The sequence below is a fragment of the Mobula birostris genome, chromosome 9 (assembly GCF_030028105.1).
Source record: "Mobula birostris isolate sMobBir1 chromosome 9, sMobBir1.hap1, whole genome shotgun sequence".
NCBI lineage: Eukaryota > Metazoa > Chordata > Chondrichthyes > Myliobatiformes > Myliobatidae > Mobula > Mobula birostris.
In genome coordinates, this window is record NC_092378.1 from 32,784,476 (window position 1) to 32,808,082 (window position 23,607).

Genomic DNA, 23,607 nt, shown 5'->3' on the forward strand with positions numbered 1-23,607 from the left:
TTCAGTTTCTAATTGGAATGCCAAAAGTGGCCAAAAATTTTAGAACCCCTTAATATGTGCACTTAATTGGGTTAGCAATGAAGCTTAACTGACAGAGCATTGTACTGCAAATGTACCAGCTGTAAAATGCACAGTAATTACTTTCCAGGCTTCGCTAACATCATTCCCAAATCCTAAACTCAACCTGGTCCTCTCAACAACAGGATTTTTTTTCTCCACCCTGTGTACTGAAGTTAACATTATATTATTGAAAAACTTTGGAGGATGCACTCTGTTGAATTATAGCAGTATTTAAATTCTCCTGGGGCAGCATGGTATTTTAGTGGTTAGCACAATGCATTACAGTCAGGACAACTGGGTTCATTTCCTACCGCTGCCTGTAAGGAGCATGTACGTTCTCTCCATGACCGTGTGGGCTTCTTCTGGGTGCTCCAGTTTCTCCCCACAGTCCTAAAATGAATCGGCTGGTAGGCTAATTGCTTATTGTAAATTGTCCCCTGATTAGGCTAGGATCAAATAGAGGGATTGCTGGGCAGCGTGGCAGATTGTAAATGCTTTCTGTAGCCAGGTAAGAGTCTTTCAATTCTTGTTTGGAGGATTTTCACCCATTCTTCCTTGCAAAAGGCTTCTAGTTCTGTGAGATTCTTGGGCTGTCTTGCATGCACTGCCCTTTTGAGGTCTATCCACAGATTTTCAATCATGCTTAGGTCAGGGGACTGTGAGGGCCATGGCAAACACTTCAGCTTGCGCTTCTTGAGGTAGTCCATTGTGGATTTTGAGGTGTGTTTAGGATCATTATCTTGTTGTAGAAGCCATCCTCTTTTCATCTTCAGCTTTTTTACAGACGGTGTGGTTTGCTTCCAGAATTTCCCAGTATTTAATTGAATTCATTCTTCCCTCTACCAGTGAAATGTTCCCCGTGCCACTGGCTGCAACACAAGCCCAAAGCATGATCAATTCACTCCCATGCTTAACAGTTGGAGAGGTGTTCTTTTCATGAAATTCTGCACCCTTTTTTCTCCAAACATACCTTTCCTCATTGCGGCCAAAAAAATTCTTTCTTAATTTCATCAGTCCACAAGACTTGTTTCCAAAATGCATCAGGCTTGTTTAGATGTTCCTTTGCAAACGTCTGATGCTGAATTTTGGCCGCAATGAGCCCTTCTTATAAATTGGAATGACATTCGCTTTTGACCAATCGCACGGTAAAGCCCCAGTATTAATAGACTTCTGGAATATCTTTTGCAAAACGGGAGCTAGACTGGAAGCACAACTCTTTAGAATCATAGCTGGTATTTGATCAGGTCCTGGTGCTTTCTTTGGCTGTAATTCCCCGAGAAGCTTCTTAACGCCTGTTACAGTTATAAATGAGATCTGGCAAGTCTGGGGTATTGCGGGGGTCTAAAGTGGGGAGTTCATTCAAATTTTCCCTTGTAAACACAGAGCAAAACTGCTGGTTAAGTGCTTGTGCTTTGTCTGCAGCAAGAGATACAAGACAGCCCCCGGATGGGAAAGAAGAAATTCCAAAAACTTCTTACCTTGTAGATTTAATAAAGCTCCAGAAGGGTTTGGTGTTGTCACTCTTTAAGCTCTCACCTATTACCTCATTAATATACTGATGGTGAGCATTCCTGACGTTTCTATCAATAAGTCGGTGCAAGGATTTAAACTTTTGCCAGTCTTCACTATGACCGGATTTCCTAGCTTTATTATAGAGTCTTTGCTTTCTACGTATTGCACGCCGGGTGGACTGCTTTACCCATGGTAACTTGAACCTGGAAGAGCTCATTTTAGAGGGGACATACTTGTCAATTGCTGCTTGAAGGACCTCTTGGAAGTTGGACCAAAGCATATTAATACTGACCAATGCTAAGTATTCCTTAGTTAGTGACTGGTCGAAATCACTAATAGGTTTTGCAATTCCACTAAAGCCTGCTTTCCTATACAGAAATAGTTACATTAAAATAGTGCAAAACAGAAATAATATAAAAAAGTGAGGTAGTGTTCAAGGGTTCAATGTCCATTTAAGAATCAGGTGGCAGAGGGGAAGAAGCTGTTCCTGAATTGCTGAGTGTGTGCCTTCAGGCTTCTGCTTCTCCTTCCTCTCATCACTCTCATTAACCATCTCAGAATCCTGGATGGAAGCAAACCATAAAGGGACTGCATAAGAAGAATTAGTGATGCCAATGTTCATTCTTAGATACTATACGGTTTAGTTCCGTAAGAAATTTTACTTCTACTAGTGAAACCGGCTTCTCCCTTTAAGATAATGACTTGAGATCAAAAGGAAGCAAATATAGTTGTTCTTCATTAAATGAAAGTTTGAATTCTTACAGGCAGTGTTTAAGAAATTACAAGCAAGCCAACCACAGCTTCACAGCTGCTTTCCTCATTAATTCCAGGGCTGCCAGTGTGACTGTAGAATTGCTTAGGTTGCTGGACACCCCCACACTACTTGGTTGCCATGGAGGCACCCACAACTGATGAAAAAAAGAAGATAAATTCCAAGCATCAACATTTTTAAAATAAAATACAATTTAAATGAAATGAAAAGTGAATTAAGGTGTATCTGCAAATTAAAAGGGGCATAAGATGTATGTGATTCATAGCAGAATAAGATCCTATAAATAAGGCACTGTGAACGATCATTCTGAGTTCCTGTACCAACCTATCACCGAAACTGAATACTACCTTTAAATTGTTACTTCCTTTAAAACTATCCTTTCTCACCCTTTTCCATGCTTGAGATTTTCTCTGCCAACAATTCTTTTTTCATGGCACAAACTGGCTTTGACAAGACTGCAATGCTGATATAACAGTACAATTGAAAACAGAGTTTGCTCCAAAAAAAGAGTGACTGCTTCATCTCATTAGTGAAGAGAATGATAATAATTGTTGTTCTGTGGTATTTAATATTTTATGAAAAATGTTCTTTTCTGCAAAGGGATGACTGGTCCTCTGTACGTGCTGTGAAGGCAGAGGAAGGGAACTAGATTTTGGACTTTCATCACCAGGTGTCTGAAGCCAAGAACCTATGTGCAGTGGCATTAAATGCTGAACACCTCATAATTGAGGTTAATTTGCTGCAATCACATCACTCTTCCCTTTATTACAGCAGGTCAAGTGCCAAATGATTACAGGAAGGTGTTAACTAGTGGTTAATCACTCATAGCTGCTTCATCTTATCCCTATAAAATATGATGCTTGTACTAAGCACATCTTTCCCTCCCCACCTCTCTGCTTTCCGCAGGGATTGCTCCCTATGCGACTCCCTTGTCCATTCGTCCTCCCCATCCCTCCCCACTGATCTCCCCCCTGGTACTCATCATTGTAAGTGGAACAAGTGCTACACATGCCCTTACACTTCCTCCCTTACCACCATTCAGGGCCCCAAACAGTCCTTCCAGGTGAGGTGACACTTCACCTGTGAGTCAGCCGGGGTGATATACTGCGTCTGGTGCTCCCGATGTGGCCTTCTATGTATTGGCGAGACCCGACGCAGACTGTGAGATCGTTTTGCTGAACACCTACGCTCTGTCTGCCAGAGAAAGCAGGATCTCCCAGTGGCCACATTTTAATTCCACATCCCATTCCCATTCTGATATGTCTATCCATGGCCTCCTCTACTGTAAAGATAAAGCCACACTCAGGTTGGAGGAACAACACCTTATATTCCCTCTGGGTAGCCTCCAACCTGATGGCATGAACATTGACTTCTCAAACTTCCGCTAATGCCCCACCTCCCCCTTGTACCCCATCCGTTATTTATATACATACATTCTTTCTCTCTCTCTCTCCTTTGTCTCCCTCTGTCCCTCTGACTATACCCCTTGCCCATCCTCTGAGTTCCCCCCCCCTCCCCCTTCTCCCTCTCCCTGGGCCTCCTGTCCCATGATCCTCTCATATCCCTTTTGCCAATCAACTGTCCAGCTCTTGGCTCCATCCCTCCCTCTCCTGTCTTCTCCTATCATTTTGGATCTCCCCTTCCCCCTCCCACTTTCAAATCTCTTACTAGCTCTTCCTTCAGTTAGTCCTGACAAAGTGTCTCGGCCCGAAACGTCGACTGTACCTCTTCCTAGAGATGCTGCCTGGCCTGCTGTATTCACCAGCAACTTTGATGTGTGTTGCTTGAATTTCCAGCATCTGCAGAATTCCTCGTGTTGATGCTTGTCACCATTGGAACCACCATTATCAAAAATTCAGCTGGAATTAGAAGTGAAGCCTTCGAAAACAAATTCTCCTTCAGATGCCAACTTCACTGACTGAAGCTGTTGAAATGTTTATTTTTCATTCTTCTCCAAACAACAGCACCTTTATATCTTTCTCTTCTCAAATCATTAAGAAATACAAACTGACTGGAAGATGATAGAAAACCAAGTCCATGGAGATATACTATCATTCGATACACATTACCAGTCATCTACTCTTTTACTGATAGTGTACATATGTGGATATTAGCTCAGAGGTAGGATTTGTCTGTGGGCATGATGGAAAACCTGATACCAACATTCTAGTATTTTGAAGTCAATCACATTGACAGTAGCGATTTTTATGGAGCTACGTTTAAATTTTATGGGGGTTCCCAACCTTTTTTATGCTATGGACCCTTACCATTAACTGAGGGGTTCTTGGACCCCAGTTTGGGAACCCCTGCTGTAAAAGAAACTGATGCTTTTGCTAAAGGAAATGTTTGGTACATGATCAAATCTGTCAAGAGACATTGATAAGTCCAGTAGAGTGGATTGGCCCTCATCAGTCTGAATAAGGAAATGATGAATAACTCCAATAGAGCATTTACAAATGAAATAATAATCCATTCTCTACTGGGTTAGGTTTCAATTTCTATAAGCGTAAGTTACATGAATTCTGAGTGTTGCAGTGGAAGCTTAGTATTTTGTCCAGCAAGTTGGCATTGCTGCCATTATAGCAATGAATACCAATTAGCAAAACAGTTTGCAGGCTTTCACAGATGTATGGTGATCTGCTGTATAACAGATTACTAGGACCGATGAAGCACTCCACATTAATTATAGAGGCTTCACAGATCTGGGAGCATTAGTTCTGGTAATGCACGTGGAAGTACAGGAATGCACAAGGGTGCTTGCTGATTTTGTGTGCTTTTGTCTTCCTTTCACTTATTAATTTGTGGTTGCAATTAATGTATACTTTGTGAGTTGTGGGGAAGTTAACATAGTGGACTTAATTTTTTGTTCGTTTCTCTGGATTCAGCAATTGTTGTCAAGGCCAGCATTTATTACTCAATCCTCATTGCCCTTGAGAAGGCGGAGGGTGAGCCACCTTCTTTAACTATTCCAGCTGTTATGACAAAAGTACTCTGGCAATCATTGTGGGCAGAGAGTTCAAGATTTAGACCCAGCAATAATGAAGATGTGGCAATATACTCCAAATAGGCTGGTGTTGGAACTTGAAGAAGATCACGCAGTGGTTGTGTACCTGAAGCCTTTGTTGTCCTTGATGGTAGAGATCACAGGTTTAGGAAAAGGGAATTATTAGCCTTGTTAAGTAACCAGGGAGCATTTTGTATGTGGTACTGTATGTTCTACAGCCAGCAAGCACCAGTGATGAAGGAAATGAATGCTTAGGATAGTGGATGGAATACCAATCACGTGGACTGCTGTGCCTGGATAGAATACAGCTCCCTAGGCGTTGTTAGAACTGCAATCATCCAGTCAAGGGGAGGATCTTCTGGGCGTGTACCTTATAGATAGGCTTTGGTGTGTCAGCACATAAGTCCCTCAGTACATAGTATTCAGCTTCTGAGCTGCTCTTCTAACTACAGTTTTTATATAGATGATTCATATGACTTTCTCACCGATGACAGAGACAAAAATTAGAGGAGTGCAGGTTGTCTATGGTTTGTAGCATTGGAGGAAATGAGAGGCAGGAGTGGGGTAGAACATAAAGATGGCAATTTTAAAATTGAGATGGTGTTCACCAAGAGCCTGGATAGATCAGCCAAAAGACGGCTAATGACTGAATGAGAATTAGTGTGTGTTAGAATATGGGTAACAGAATTTTGTGTGACCTTAAGAGAAGGTGAAGGAGACATGGTATTGACAACCTAAGTTCAGAATTAATGCTGTCATTTTACTTAATGTTATTAAGGGACATCATGTTGATTGGAAAAAGGAGGAGGCCATGTGCAGATCCTTGAGGGATGCTGGAGGTGAAAGTGAACTGGAAGTGAAGCTACGAAGCTATCTTTTCAGCAGATAGGCTTTATGTATTCACAAAGATATTATCATTCCATGAACCTGGTTTTATTTTTGTAAACAGTTTTTCTCTTGCAGGCACAGTGTTATTGAATATGTCCAATTAACACCACAGGAAGACAAGAATTCAAGTCCTTGTCAGTATTGTTCTGAAATTTTGTCTAGGAGATACACAAAAGTGTCTCAGATAATTTTCACTTGCTCCCTTTGGAGAAGATCTGACCTTCAATACACACTTCCCTCCTGTCTTCCTCTGTCACGTAACAAGGACTGAGAGTGAGAATTTAGCATGCAATAGAATTAACTCAGAGAAATTATGCTCTACCGTGGTACAGTACATTTCAGTTCCAGGGTGTTGTATTGCTATTGTCTTTTCTTGGTACCTGAACTCATTTTAAATTATTCTTCCTAATTACAGTATAAAGAAGGAAAAAAAGTGAAACCAAAGCCCAATTATAACAGTGTGGATCTGTCAGAGGTGGAATGGGAGGATGAAGATGAAATTGTGAGTTGATTCTGTTTCATTTTTGTTTTTATTTTTCCTTCCACATCTTCTGCTATATTCCCTCTACCATCCCAAACATGGGTCACTGTGGTTGCTCAGCTCACTTAATTTCAACTTATGTTTTAAGCTTTTCTTTCGGGTTTACCTGCCTCAGAATCCATCAGGAAAAGCACCACCTCTTTCAAGGGTAAAAGTGCTGTGCTAAAGTCAGTCTCCTTTGCACTAAAGTACTACCCATCTGCTTTTGATAAAAATTTCTTCAGTTGATAAGAAAAATGAAAAATGGTGTAACATGAGCACTTTGGATGACTATGTAGAATAAAGGGACAAAGGGTGTTATTGATTCAGTGGGTGAGTAGGCTAGTGCAGAGACAGCATCTGGCGAATGTGTGTATTTGCTATTGTCTAATTGGGACAAATATCAGGGCAAGGGGATCTTGTGGTTTTGACAGAGTGACCATCCATTTGCTGGAACAAGTGCTGGTAGCGTATTGCATGTGATGAAATTATATTTGTGTGGCATATTGTTAGCAAGTGCAAAAATTTAACTAAGCTTTTATGAAACAGAATTACGGAAGAAAACCCACAACAGCTCTAAAAACATAGGTAGTGCAGAATATGGCAATCTTTTTAAGAGCTTTTAATATAGAATTTGTGAGTCACACAATGCCATCTTAACACCAAATATATGATGCAGTCTGATTTCAAGGTATATTTAGCTCCCAAACCATAATTTCAGCAATGACTCATTTTTTTCCAACACACTTGTTTCAGTTTTTCTGTCATGATCGTTCACATGCATGACTTCACCCTAACTTTATGTTTTAATAGTGTATCAGAGATAACATACACTAAGTGACCATTGTATTGGGAACATCCGTACACCTGCTCATTAATGCAAATATTTAATCAGCCAATCACGTGGTAGCAATTTAATGCATAAAAGCGTGTAGGCATAGTCAAGAGGTTCAGTTGTTGTTCAAACCAAACATCAGAATGGAGAAGGAATGTGATCTACGTGACTTTGACCAGGAATGGTCATTGGTGCCAGACAGGGTAGTTTGAGTATTTCAGAAACCTCTGATTTCCTGGGATTTTCACACACAACAGTCTCTAGGGTTTACCAAGATAATGTGAAAAACAAAAACCATCCAGTGAGTGGCAGTTCTATGTGCAAAATGCCTTGATAATGAGAGAGATCAAAGGAGACTGTTTCAAGCTGACAGCACTCAAATAACCACACGTTACAACAGTGGTGTGTAGAAGAGGATCTCAGAACACACAACTCATCAAACTTTGAAGTGGATAGGGTGTAGCAGCAAAAGAACACAAATATGCATTCCTTTGCCTGGAGGTACCTCATAATGTGGCCACTGAGTGTATTTTAAAATAGGGGAGGAATGAGTCATCCTTTAATGGGAGGTGAGTTCTATCAAGGCAATTATTTGTTAGTTAAATAGGGTGTGATACTAGTTTTGGGATGAGCTGTTCAACATCTTCCTGCTTCTTCCTGATTGACGCTGCATTCCTGTTCCACTCCCAACCTGACTACTTCCACCAGACTGAACAAGCAGGAACTTAACATATTTCAATCAATCCCATGGAATCATTTTAGTGTATAAACATACTTTTTGGTCTGTATGCATCATGTTTTCTTTTCACCCATAAACCATAGACAGTAGCTGAAGCTGATAGCTAATTTCAAATAGGTTTGTATTAAAGTGATTGAATTTGGATACCAGATTTTGTTTGAAAATGCTTTGTTCTTTCAGCAGGCAAATCTATAATTATTTTACACTTACAGTGCATGACCAGTTTACAAGAGTATATTATTGCAGTTTTGTATCAAGTACCTAACAAGTGGTCGTGGAAAATTATTCCCACAAGATAACTTTCTCTTAAAATAAAATAAACCTCCTGCATTATAATTCTTACTATGTCCAGTATCTTTACTGATCAAAGAAAGCAATGTAAGAAACATCACTGTAAAGACGCTTAAAGTTGACAGTGATCTTTTTTCTCCCCTATATGTAGCTCAGAACAGCCATGGTGAATGGAGAAACTGGAACAATGTCAATGAATGTGAAAGTACCAGTTGATGAAGGAGTAAGAAATATACTTGTCTTTATCACGTCCTGTTAATAATGATTTATTCAGTCTAAAGTCCTTTTTGCCTTTTGGAAATTCCAACTGACATTCTCTACTTAACAGGTATGACTTAATAGATGTTTACTCTGTTCATCTGAATTACAATCTGTAATTCAATACAAGGGCATTTCAAATATTAGATGAGTTGAAGACCAGTTTATTTTCTCCCAATCTGTCAGAGGGCTCTTATCTAGAAACAGAATTTCATTCATTTTGAGGTATTACATTTAGGCTACATTTTGCCTTGGTAACATAATCGGGTAACACTAAAAAAAATTGCTACAATAAGACGTTCTCACTTGAAGAAAACACAGTTGTGGTGTTCTCTCATTCTAAAGTGTTAAAAGTAAATTTACAATTACAGAAATGGAAGTGATGCCCCAGCCAACAGCTACATTTCAGTTTTACCTACTTGTGCTAGTGCAGTTGAAGAGTTCCCACCATGGCTGCCATGAAGTTGAGTAATACCATGGTGGGAGATGAAGGACAGAAAACTAAGGATCCAGTGAATTAGAGAGAGTACATTCTAGGGTGAGGGTAACGTTAGGAGGTGAGGGAATATAGGGAAATAGTTAAATGGTACTGCTTTAATGGACTCTTCAAGTTTTGGAGCAGCCCATTCTGATTCCATGCCACAACTGGACAGCTCCTTGGAAGTTGCTTGGGGTGACAAATTGCAGTATCTAGTTCACAGATACCATGTCTGGATAAGGCAACACATTAAAATCAATATTGGGAAGTCAGTAAAAATAAAAAAAAACTTCCCAGCAAGATCTCTTTAGTTCTTTTATCCTGACATTCCACATATTGTTTATGATTTTTTATTTATTTAGAGATTCAGTGCGGAATAGGCCCTTCTGGTCTTTCAAGCCTCACCGCCCAGCAACTCCTGATTTTGTCCTAGCCTAATCAAAGGACAATTTACAATGACTGATTAACCAACTACCAGTTTTTGCTTAATTGTGAGTTAACAATGGAAGTTGTAAATAGCAACCTCTAGATCTAATTTCTGTAAGTATATCATCATACCAGTGAAATACAATAGGAAAATGAAATACATGCTTGAGTGAATCAAACAGGAAATGCCTGATGAAATTTCCTGATTGCCAGGATTCCAATTTTAAAAAATGGTACAAATACTTTATAACATACACTAAACAACTTTGATGTAAAAATGGGATATCACACAGATATGATTTTAAAAAATAATATTGTTGTGACAGGACTCTTTACTTTATCCATCACAATATGCCTAAAATAATAAGATCAAATTTTCAGAAAACTAAGGCACAAACTTAAACTGAGGTACAAGAGCTCCATGCATTGATGGTCAAAGGCTGAGGTTCATTTCCTTATCTGTATGAAAATCTCAAAAGGGACAGTTCTGGGTAGAAACTGCATGTGAAAATAATAGAAAAGAGTGCTAAGATTCACAATGTTCAAAATAGCAGTATTGAATTCAGCATTAGAGTCTGTGGGCCAACAGCTATAGGGGATTAGTATACAGTTCTTTGTCTGAGATGGAAAAAATGGGCCAAATTCTCTTTTTTTGTGTTATAAATTTTAATGTTTCATGAAATATTATAAATATATATCTGGATGCTTCTTGTTAAACCTTTAACAAATATACAAACTAATCATTCTATCCTGGTCAGCAATTTGAAAATACTGACATAAAGTGAGCTGAGACACCAAGGGCCTAATTTCACATTATTCTCTAGTAATTTGGCATTATGGAAAGTATAAAGTTGATTGGCTGATATTAACATATATTTAATTGGAATTGGTGGAAATTACCTAACCCTTCCAATGCAGATTTATGAGACCAGAACATTATGCTAAATTACCTGTTGATAATTGGTTTATTATTGTGAAATATACCAATGTACAGTGAAAAGCTTAGTTTTGCATGCCATTGCCATCCTTATGGATCATTTCAACAGATCAGTACATTAAAATAGTACAAGGGAAAACAATAACAGAATGTTACAGTTACAATGCAGGTAGATAATAAGTTCAAGGGCATGATGAGATAGATTGTGAGGTCAAGAGTCTATCCTATACTACAACAGCTCTGTTCAATAAACTTACAACAGTGGGACAGAAGTTCTCCTTGAGCCTCATAGTATACAGTATGCTTCTGTATCTTCTGACCAATGAGAAGAGTGTCTGTTTCAGAAGGATAGCAAAGAAACTATAGACCAGCAAGCTTAACATCTGTGGTAGGTAAGTTATTGGAGAGAATTCTACAATCCTTTCGTGTATTGATACACGCTCAGCTGGAGAGATGGGTGTTGATTTGGGGTAGTCAGCTTAACCAAAGAAAAAACTTGCAAGGATGTTGCCGGTACCTGAGGGATTGAGTTATAGAGCGGGGATGGATAGACTAGGACTTTATTCCTTGGAACACAGCAGACTGAGAGACAGCTTATAGAAGTTTAGAAAATCATGAGGAGCATGGATAGAATGAATGGACTCAGTCTTTTTCCCAGGGTTGGGAAATCAAGAACTTGAGGGCATAGGTTTAAGGGGTGAAGAGAAAGATTTAATAGGAAATTGAAGGGCAATTTTTTTTCACACAAAAACTGGTATGGAGGTGGAATGACTGCCAGGGGTAGTGGTTGAGGCAGGTAGAATAACAATTTTGAAAATACAAATTGGACATGGATTGGAAAGGTTTAGAAGACTTGGGACAAATGCTGGCAAATGGGATTAGTTTGGATGGGGCACCTTGGTCAGCTTGGACCAGATGGGCCGAAGGGAGAGAAGGATCCATTTGCAAAGGGAGGCATTGAGACCCAGGTTAAGGAGTTTTGTGATGAGTTTGCTTTGAATTGTGGAATTGAAGTTGGTGCTATAGTCAATAAATAGTAAGTAGCCCTCTTATCATGCTTCCAAGGTAAGTGGCAGCATTTGGTTGATCCTGGAAGTCCTGGAGTGGAATCAGCTGACTAAAAGGTAAATGACTGTTTATGACAGACTTGGAAGACCTGGAGTGAAAGCAGCTGGACTGGAAGACAAATGTTATTTTTACCCTCGGTAGGTCTGAAAGTCCAGATGAGAAGTGAGATGCACCATCAGGTGGTGTCTATTGGAGCCTCAGCACCAGGACCTGGTCTTAGGTATTCTATACAGTCAGGCCTTTGCTCCAGTTGGGCCTCAGCATCAAGTCTCTGCATTGATACTCCAGTGGAGTTCAGAGATTGGGTCCCAGCAGTGGGGGAAGGCGGGCTCAATGGGATTGCACTTTCATGCCGTTCAAGCTTCAATATGGGTAGGACAATTCCAGGCCTCACTAGCTGGTTTGATGTAGGTTGGAATCAGGTTGGTAGTTCATTTGCCCTAGGAGTTTGAATGATTGCCAAAACAATAAGAACATTATTATTAATTCTTTAAGTCTTAGAATTTAGGTTTAAAGGAGTAGAACAATTATAATAGAAGTAATGAACAAATCTGCAGAGAGTAGCTTCAATGAGTTGTCATACTCCAGAGTTAATTGCATTGTGAGCAGTTTCCTGAGGAGTGTAAAATTAAGACCTAACCAAAATTCCGGCAGCCAAAGTAAAACTGAAATCAATCTAAACAGAGCCTGGTCATTTTTATTGCTGCTCAGGAAGTAGAGTTGAAAGGTCAAAATAAATTCATTATCAAAGTTCATATATGTCACCATATGAAACCCTGATAATTCATTTTCCTGTGGGCAATCACGGTAAATATGAGAAACACAATAGAATTAATGAAAAATCACACCAAATAGGGCAAGCAACAAATAATGTTCAAAAATGAACAACCATCTGAAAATACAAAAATGAAAGAGGAAAAAATAAATAAAACAATAAATATCAAGAACATGAGATGAAGAATCCCTGAGAGTGAGTCTAGTTCAGTGGGAACAGTTCAGCGACGGGGCAAGTGAAGTTAGGTGAAGATATCCCCTTTGGTTCAAGAGTCTGATGGCTGACCAGAAATAACTGTTCCTGAACCTGGTGGTGTGGGTCCTGAGGGTTCTGTACCTTCATCCTGATGGCAGCAGCTAGAAGAGAGCATGGTCTGGATGATGGGCTCCTTGATGATGGGTGCTGCTTTCCTGTGACAGCGCTCCATGTGGGTGTACTCATTGGTGGGGAGGGCTTTACCCGGATTGGGTCACATCCACAACTTTTCAAAGGTTTTTCCATACAAGGGCATTGGTGTTTCCGTACAAGGCCTTGATGCAACCAGCCAATATACTCTCCACCACACATCTATAGCAGTTTGGCGAGGTTTTAGGTGTCATGCCAAATCTTTGCAAACTGCTAAGAAAGTAGAGACACTGCTATGCTTTCTTCATAATGGCACTTACATGCTGAACCCTGGAAAGAACCTCTAAAATGATATCACCGTGGAATTTAAAGTTGTTGACCATCCCCACCTCGGATTCCCTGGTGAGGACTGCATCATGAATATCTGGTTTCCTCCTCCTGAAGTCAGTCGTCAACTCTTTGGTCTTGCTGACGTTGAGTGAAAGGTGTTCTGGCACCACTCAGCCAGATTTTCAATCTCCCTCCTATACATTATACTGATTCATCACCACTCTTGATTCAGCAAACAACAGTGGTGCCATCAGCAAACTTAAATATGGCATTGGAGCTATGTTTAACATCACAGTCACAGGTATAAAGTGAGTAGAGCAGGGGGTTAATCACACAGTCTTGTGGTGCCTGTGCTGAGGGAGATTGTGGAGGAGATGTTTTTGCCAATCGAAACTGACTGGGAGGAAATTGAGAATTCAGTTGCACAAGAGGGTATTGAGGCCTCAGATGAAGCTTATTGATTAGTTTTGAGGGCATCATAGTTTTGATTGCTGAATTGTAGTCAATGAAGAGCATCCTGATGTATAGATTTTCACAGTCCAGATGTTCCAGGGTTCAGTGAAGAGCCAATGACATGGCATCTGCTGTAGATCTCTTGTGACAGTAGGCAAATTGGAGCGGATCCTGGTTGCATGTCAGTCAGGAGTTGATATTTTTCATCACCAAACTCTCAGAGCACTTCATCACAATGGATGTAAGTGCTAGTGGATGATGTCATTGAGGCAGGTCACCACATTCTTCTTAGGCACCGGTATAATTGAAGCCTGCTTCAAGCAGGTGGGTATCTCAGACTGCCAAAGCAAGAGGTTAAAGATAACAATGAACACTACTGCTGGTTGATCAGCACAGGTCTTTAGTACTTGGCCAGGTAACCTGTCTGGGCTGAATGCTTTCCGTGGGTTGACCCTCCTGAAGGATACTCTCATGTCGGACTCAGAGACTGAAGTCACAAGGTCACTGGGAGCTGTGAAGGTGCCTCCCTATTTTGATTTGTCAAAGCAAACATAAAAGCATTGAGCTCATCTGGGAGTTGAGCCTTGGTGTCACCCATGTCACATTGTTCCTCTTTATAGGGGTGATAGTATTTAATACCTTCCACAGCTGTTGAACATACTTCAGAGTTTCACATTTGGCCCAGAATTGCCAATTCATACTGTACCTGGACCTCTTGTATGGAACTTAGTTGCCAGACCTGAATGTCATTGACCTGGACCTCAGCAGATTGCAGCTCTCATGGTTCATACGACTATAAGACCATAAGACTTAGGAGCAGAATTTGGCTATTTAGCCCATTGAGTCTGCTCTGCTCTTCCATCATGGCTGGTTTATTATTCCCCTCAACCCCATTTTCCTGCCTTCTCCCCATAATCTTTGACGTCCTGATTAACCAAGAACCTATCCGCCTTCACCATCATCTCTGGCAATAAATTTCACAAATTCACCAACCTCAGGCTAAGAAATTCCTTCTCATCTATGTTCTAAATGAATGCCCCTCTATTCTGAGGCTGTGTTCTCCGGTCCTCGACCCTCCCACTAGAGGAAATGTCCTCTCCACATCCACTTTGCTAGGTCCTTCAATATTCAATAGGTTTCAATGAGATTCTCCTTCACATTCTTCTAAACTCCAATGATTGCAGGCCCAGAGCCATCGAATGATCCTTATCTGTTAACCCTTTCATTCCTGGGATCATTCTCTGGAACCTCCTCTGTACCCATTTCGATGCCCGCACAAATTTTTTCTAAGAGGTGCAAAGCTGCTCACAATACACCATGTGGTCTGACTAGTGCTTTATAAAGCTTCAGAATTACATCCTTGACTTTGTGTTTGATCTCTTGAAATGAATGCATTTGCCTTTCTTACCTGCATGAGGACTCCCAAGTCCCTTTGCACCTCTGATTTTTGAATTTTCTCTCCATTTAGAAAATAGTCTGTGCTTTTGTTTCTTCTATCAAAGTGCATGACCATACTCTTCCTGACACTGTATTCCATCTGCCAGTTCTTTGCCCATTGTCCTAATCTGTCCAAGTCCTTCTGTAGCTTCCCTGCTTCCTCAAACCTACCTGTCCTTCCACGCATCTTCACATTGTCCATAAACTTGTCAACAAAGCTATCAATTCCATCATCCAAATCACTGACATATAACATATTGCTCTTGTGTTTCTATCATGGACCGTTCCTCTTTTCTTCCTGCCTCAGAGAAATCTTGCAACCACGGTTCCTTTGTGTTCCCTCCCAGCTCACCCACACACAGACTAGTAATAGTGCACATAATGGAAAGGACATAATCAAGCTAGAGACAGAGCAGAAAAGATTCACAAGGTTGTTGACTGGATTGGATGTCCTGATTTATCAAGAGAGATTGGATAAGGTAGGTTTATTTTCTTAAACCAGAGGGAATAGGTTTAAGGTGAGAGGAAGGAGGTTTAAAGGGAATCTGAGTGGTAAATTTTTCCCACAAAGTGTATTTAGTATCTGTATTGAGCTGCTAGAAGAAGTGGTGGAGGCAGAAACAGTAACAACATTTGAGAGGCTTCTTGACAGATACTTGAATGACCAGGACAGGGTGGAATATGAACTCAATGCAGGGATGAGGGATTAGTGTAGATGGGCATAGTGGTTGGCGTAGACACGATGGGCTGAAACATCTGTTTCTATCCTATACAACTCTGTTATTCGATGACTCTCTAACACCAATCTGAATGTATTTGCAATCCACATTGACCATCCATATGCCTGGTGCACGGCATGGCATCACCATCAGACCCTAGGACTATGTGTGTAAAATTGATAGATACTTTTGGTGTAAGTATTTTAGTACTGGGACATTTAATTTCCTGAATATTAACTAGTATTGTCTTAACACAAATAGCTCAGAGGGGCCATATTTTTTGAGGTTTGACCAGGAGAGCTTTTTGACCCAATATGCAGGTTGACCTAAGATCAGTACTGGCCCTTATCTCGGTGAGCGTTGCTCAGGGAGAATTTTGAAGATAACTATCATAATTCTGTATATTTCAAAATTATTATGGAAAAAGATAGGATTAGCTCAAAATAAATACCTTAAATTGGGGAAGTCAAGTTTCAATGAAATAAGATATAACTTAGCAAACATAGATTGGCAGAACCTACTTGCAGATGTCCACATCTGTACAGAGAGTAAAGCATTCAAAAAGGAAATAGTGAGAGTTCAGGAGCAATATGTTACTGTAAGAGGGAAATCCAAGAGTAGCAAGAGCAGTGAACCCTGAATGTCGAAGGAAACAAATGACAACATTTAAGAAGTATCTAAATGACCAATTTAATCGCCTAGGTAGAGAAGGTTGTGTGTAAGTGCTGGAAGATGGGATTTATATGGATGTTTCCCCACTGTTAATGTGATGTGGTGGGTTGAATGGCTTGTTCAGTCCTGTTGTGCAGTAACAAATGCTGACATAATTTTATTCTGTCTATTTGAATTTCCAGAAACGCGTCTTATTTCTAACAAATGACTACTTTTACACAAATATTGATGACACGCCTTTCAGGTGATATTCTACTTCAAACATTAATTTTGTTAATTCTCATTACTTTCTAAGTAAGGGTATCTGACAATAAGTTTGGTCCCACATCTCAACTGCCTTGCCTGCAGCACTTTAGAAGTGATTGATAGGTGTTCATCTGGAGAGATTGAGAATGATAAATGACCAAAAATATTTTAAAATTCAATTTTCAAGACCTGAACATAACTCGAAGGCCAACATTATTTGTTCATTTCTAATTAACCTTCATGTTGTGTCACAAACAAGAGAAAATCTGCAGACACTGGAAATCTGAGCAACTCACAAAAAATGCTGGAGGAACTCAGCAGGCCAGACAGTATCTATGGAAAAAAGCACAGTCGACGTTTCGGGCCGAGACCCTCCGGCAGGACTGGAGGGAAAAAAGGCTGAGGAGTAGATTTGAAAGGTGGGGGGAGGGGAGGGGAGAGAGAAACACGAGGTGATAGGTGAAACGGAGTGGGAGGGATGAAGCAGAAAGAGCTAGGAAGTTGATTATGAAAGAAACAAAAGGCTGTGGAAGACTGCAAGTGATGAAAATCTGAAATAAAAAAGATGATGGAAAAAAATCAGGAGGTCAGCCAGTATATGAGGAGAGAAAAACAGTTACCATCAGAATTATGAGTCACAGACCCTAAATACTGACTGTTCAATGGATGTTACATGACTTACTGAGCTTTTTCAGCTACTTCAGTATTTGCTGTAGACCATGATGAAGTCTTGAAGTCAGGAAATGTTTGTCAGTATGGCATTGCCCAGTAAGTGAGCCTGAAAACAGATGTGCAGCTTCTGCACTGATCAACAATTAAAAGACAGAATGCTGACCTCTGAACTTCCTGAATATTGCATAACAGCTGTCAACATGGCCCCATGTAGAAGTTCCAAAAGAATGTAAGAACTTGTCTACACCCACTTTCCATCTTACCCTTCACATTCTCCTAACCGTAAGCTTTTAGCCTATTGCAAACACCTTTGCACATTTCTCAGAATTGGCACCCCCTCAACATACACCACATTGGCACAGCAGTTAGTACTGTTGCTACACAGCTCCAGGGAAATGGGTTCAATCCTGACCTTGGGTGCTGTTTGTGAGGATTTTGCAGATTCTTCCTCATACCATGTGGGTTCCTGCAAGAGCTCCACTTTCTTCCCATATTCCAAAAGATTGCTTCAGGTTAATTGACTACAATGAATTACATCCATTTTGGTTGGGTGGCAGAGGAATGGGAGAAGTTGATAAGAATATGAGAGCCATTAGGTTTCAGGGAAATAAATGAGGGAGTGAGATTAATGAGAATTCTCAGAAAGCCTATATGGACCAGATGGATGAAATGCCCCTCTTCTATAACATAAAGAAATACTAGTAATGAGAAGTGAACTGAAGTCAGTGAGATAGGAATGCCTACACTGCCCTTGTGGTTTAGATCAAGATCTGCTTCACCTAAATCAAATCCTTGATTTAAAACCAAAGAGGGTTGTTCCAGAAATCCTAAGGAACCATTGATAGAATAATATTACTGCTGCTCTGCAAGAACAGAATATAATTCAATTGACATGAAGTTCAATAGGTTTTGAAACCTTTCATTATCTAATCCATTCTAATGAAAAATCAACTAAAGGTGTTGCTAGTATGCATAATATGCAAGATTGTATGCATCATGTCATAATTTTCTTTCTTTCAGTCTGTGTATTGTTCTTACAAGGGGTCATGGTGAATCTCTATTCATTGGAAATATATCTGTGGAAGAAGGTAAGAACCTACAGCTTGACTGTTTTGTCAGTAGATTTTAAAATCTTACAAGAGATGTCATGACAATATTAAAACTGTATTCTTTACTTCCTGACAATAGTTGCTTAGGCTCAAAATATGAAAAACATGAGATAATTGGCATTTCATTGACGTTACTTTGTTCCAAATCAGAATTCAGTAAAAGGGTGAAGTTGGGACATCTGAAGGTGAGGAGTGCTGAATGAGGAAGTTTTAATCATTTAATTGTTCCCATTGCTATTCTCTCAGCTTCTTCAAGTAACCTAAATATCTCTATATTGTTCTGAAACATTGCTAGTTTTTGTACACAATCCATTCAAACCTACCTCCTCCTTCCTAATTAACTTTCTCTGGTTTTTCAACTCTGCTCTCAAACCCATCTCCCCCATTTCACGTACATCTGCTCTCATTCCATCCTCCCGCCACCCCACTAGGAATAGGGTTCCCCTGGTCCTCACCTACCACCCCACCAGCCTCCGGGTCCAACATATTATTCTCTGTAACTTCCGCCACCTCCAATGGGATCCCGCCACTAAGCACATCTTTCCCTCCCCCTCTCTCTGCATTCCGTAGGGACCGCTCCCTACGCGACTCCCTTGTCCATTCGTCCCCCCCATCCCTCCCCACTGATCTCCCTCCTGGCACTTATCCTTGTAAGTGGAACAAGTGCTACACATGCCCTTACACTTCCTCCCTTACCACCATTCAGGGCCCCAAACAGTCCTTCCAGGTGAGGCGACACTTCACTTGTGAGTCGACTGGGGTGATATACTGCATACGGTGCTCCCGATGTGGCCTTCTATATATTGGCGAGACCCGACGCAGACTGGGAGACCACTTTGCTGAACACCTATGCTCTGTCCGCCAGAGAAAGCAGGATCTCCCAGTGGCCACACACTTTAATTCCACATCCCATTCCCATTCTGACATGTCTATCCACGGCCTCCTCTACTGTAAAGATGAAGCCACACTCAGGTGGAGGAACAACACCTTATATTCCGTCTGGGTAGCCTCCAACCTGATGGCATGAACATCGACTTCTCTAACTTCCGCTAATGCCCCACCTCCCCCTCGTACCCTATCTGTTATTTATTTTTATACACACTCTCACTCTCCTTTTTCTCCCTCTGTCCCTCTGACTATACCCTTTGCTCACCCTCTGGGTTCTACCCCCCCCTTGTCTTTCTCCCCGGACTTCCTGTCCCATGATCCTCTCATATCCCCTTTGCTAATCACCTGTCCAGCTCTTGGATCCATCCCTCCCCCTCCTGTCTTCTATCATTTTGTATCTCCCCCTCCCCCTCCCCCTCCCACTTTCAAATCTCTTACTAACTCTTCCTTCAGTTAGTCCTGACGAAGGGTCTTGGCCTGAAACGTCGACTGTACCTCTTCCTAGAGATGCTGCCTGGCCTGCTGCGTTCACCAGCAACTTTGATGTGTGTTGTCTGATTTTTCCTTGTTTCATTGTGAAAAGGTTACAGATAAATTGTATTTTGTTATTATGTGTCATATTATCTATTATTTAGGCATATGAAGATTGAAAATTACCAATGTGTTTATAGTGCAAGTCTGGTGGAGTATGATAGATAATAAATTGGTAAATTGGTTTATTATTGTCACATATACTGAGGTACAGTGAAAGACTTAGTTTTGTATGCCATCCATACAGATTATATCATCACATTAGTACATCAAAGTAGTAGTATATGGAAAATGCAATAACAGGATACAGAAGACAGTTACGCGGAAAGTGCAGTTCAAACATGTAATAAGGTGCAGGCCATAACAAAGTAGAATGTGATGTTAAGAGCCTATATATATATATATATATAACAGTACTTGTATAAGAACCTAAGGAATAGAAACAAGAATAGAGCATTTAGTCCCTTGTATCTTTTTCATTAATATCATAACTGTTATTTTACCTCAGTGTTGTTTTCCTGTACTATCACCCAATTTTTTGATTTTCTTAACATCAAAAGCAAAACAATCTTAGACTTGATTGTACTCAGTGACAGAGCCATCTTTGTTTTACTAGGCAGTGAATTCCAAAAATCCAACCCAGTTCAATAGATTGCTTACCTCTGCTCTGGTCAATTGCTTACTTTGAGGTTGTGATCTCTGCTTCTACATACACAGCCTGGTAAAACATTAACCTGACATATTCTCTTTTAAATCTGGGCAGGGTTTTAATGTTTCAATAAGGTGATCTCTCATTCTTCCAAAATTAAAGAGACTATAGACCAAGAACTTTTCTCAATGATAAGCCTACAGCTCTCAGTAATCAACCTGGCAAATCTTTGCTGCGCTTCCTGTAATGCAACCTCAATATATCCTTTTTCAGGTCAACAACATTTCAAATGCCATTTTACTAGACCTCTATACAAATGGAAATAGATATATTCACTCTTTTGTTCAAATTCTTTTGCAAAAACAGACCAACATACCATTTGCTTTCTTAACTTTAAGTGATTCCTGTACAAGGTTCACCCAGGACTCTCAGAACACAAAACCTGATGAAGGGTCTCAGCCAAAAATGTCAACTGATAATTTCCTTCATAGAAACTGCCTGACCTGTTGATTCTTCCAGCATTTTGTGTGTTGACCTGCACCTTCAATTGCTTGCCCACATTCCCATATAGCTTTATATAATCTGAAAATGTAGATATTTTATGTTTGATCATCTGATCCAAATCACTGATAATCTACTTTGTAAACACTCATGGCCTCAGCTTCAATCCCACTGATCACAACTTCACAACCTGAAAATGAGCCATTTATTCCTATTCTGTTTGTTACTCCATTAACTATACCTTAGTCCTCATCAGCAGACGACCCCCAATACCCCTGTCATTCTGCTTCATAATCTCTTGTTTGGGACTTTATTGAAGTACACTTATCAACTAGTTCATTCTTATCTATTCTGCCAGTTACAACTTCAAAGAATTCCAACAAATTTGGCAAACATCATTTCCTTTTCACAAATCCATGTTGACTTGCTAAATCCTGAAATAATTTTCTGAGTGTTCTGTTACCATTTCCTTAATTACAGTTTCCATCATTTTCTGTACTAAGGCTGAGTTCTTCATCTATTTTTCTCTATTCTTGAATAATGGGGTTACCTTTGCTATTTGTGGGAACCATTCTAGATGTATAGGATTTTGGAAGATAATAACAGCCTATTAACAATCTCCATAGTTACTTCTATCTAAACTGTTTGACATGGGTCATCAGGACCGGAGGATTATTTCTATTCAGACCCAATAATTTTCTCGATATGATGAAATCTTGATAATCCAGAGTCATCATCATTACAGTTCCATTTTTTTTCAAAGATGGATCTTAAAAGTGCATATTTCTTCAGCAAAACATTTTTTTGTCTTATCATAGTCGGTGGTTGCAGCTTTCATCTGATGGACTTAGGAGTAGATTTTGGTCCTTTAATAAAAAACCAACATGAATCAATTTTAAATCACTGATTTACTTTTTTTTAAATTTCAGGGTTACATGACATAGACCAACCTGACGTGACACTTGCCAATGAATGGTAAGGTGGTATTACTGAATGCTGTCACTGAAAATTTATACAAGTGGACTTTGGATTAGCTTACTATTATTCAGAAGTTTATTTGTAACTGGTGGCCATACTCTCAATGGAAAAATACCTTTTTAGTACTTTTATAACCTCGGGACATTTCAAACTGCTTTGATGTAGGAAACACAGCAACCGATTTGTATAACACACACAAAATTCTGGAGGAACTCAGCAAGCCAGGCAGCCTCTATGGAAAAAAGTACAGTCGTCAACATTTCAGGCCGAAACCCTTGGGCAGGACTGGAAAATAAAAGCTGAGGAGTAGACTTATACACAGGTAGAGTAGTAGTTTGCACAATGCTTTACAGTACCAGTTCATTTCCCACCGGTGCCCGTTAGGAATTTGTACATCTCTCCCATGACTGAGTGGGGGCAATGATTTCCTTCCACAGCACCAAGGCTTACCAAGCCTTAGGCTACGTCCACACTACGCCGGATAATTTTGAAAACGCCGGTTTCGAGTAAAAACGACAGGCGTCCACACTAAGCGTTTTTCAAAATATCTCCGTCCATATTAGGCAGATAGTTGGGTGACTCTCCTCCTACTGGGCATGCGCAGGACACAGAAAACAAGCAAAGAGGAAACGATATACTTAGTGCGCATTTGTCCAGTTACAGAGTAGAAAAACTTTAAAGGAATTGTTCTTGGCTGTCGCGCAGGAGGACTTAAAACTTAAAAAAAAACAAATACTGGAGCGTATGGAGGCAACCGACAGGGAGTTCACGGACAGTATAACCCAGCTGACGACGAACATTGAAATACTGACTAACTCTGTTGCATTAATAAAGCATCTTGTTAAATGTATAAAACGTCTGCATCAGCGTTATCTTGTATTTCCATACAATGTTACATTAGGCTGTTACACATCTATTGTCAGAGAAGTACTTGCATAAATAGGTGAACCACCTTCATACAAGCAAGGACAGAAAACAGGGCAAAGTGAGTATACTTATTCACTTCTTCACTTCGTTGTTAAAACAACGAACATCTGTTCCGGCGCATCATGACAGCGTTTTTAAATAGTCAAAAAAGCTCACTTTACAATTTAACTCTCACGCCGCTCACACCAACTGTGCGTTATAACAGCCGTACGGCAGTGCTTGCACAGTACCAAGCAGAAGCAGAGAAAAGCATTGTTGTTGTGTTGTCATGACAACGTTTTTAAATCTCTCCGGTTATCCCGTACACACAACGCCGGATATTAAGCGTTTTCAGATTTATTCACTCTGGAGAGTGTTTTCGAAAATCTCCGTTTTCGGGGGCTGAAAACGTCGGGTCAGTGTGGACGGGAGGGCAAAACGAAGAGAAAAAGCTTTGTTTTCAAAATTATCCGGCGTAGTGTGGACGTACCCTAAATTAGTCATTGTAAATTCTCCTGTGATCAGGCTAGGGTTAAATTGGGGGCTGCTGGCAGAGTGACTCGCAGGGCCAGAAAGGCCTACTACATGCTGTATCTCAATAAAATTAA

The 23,607-nt window shown here is 40.3% G+C and overlaps 1 protein-coding gene across 1 annotated transcript in view; it reads left to right on the forward strand.

Moving 5' to 3' along the window:
* Nucleotides 1-23,607, forward strand: part of cacna2d4a (calcium channel, voltage-dependent, alpha 2/delta subunit 4a) — a 359,181-nt gene that overhangs the window by 94,782 nt on the left and 240,792 nt on the right. Inside the window, exons 16-20 of the mRNA XM_072269300.1 lie at nucleotides 6,652-6,738; nucleotides 8,773-8,844; nucleotides 16,702-16,763; nucleotides 18,458-18,525; nucleotides 22,045-22,090. Coding sequence (XP_072125401.1) covers nucleotides 6,652-6,738; nucleotides 8,773-8,844; nucleotides 16,702-16,763; nucleotides 18,458-18,525; nucleotides 22,045-22,090 — 335 coding nt within the window. The remainder of the gene's footprint in view (nucleotides 1-6,651; nucleotides 6,739-8,772; nucleotides 8,845-16,701; nucleotides 16,764-18,457; nucleotides 18,526-22,044; nucleotides 22,091-23,607) is intronic.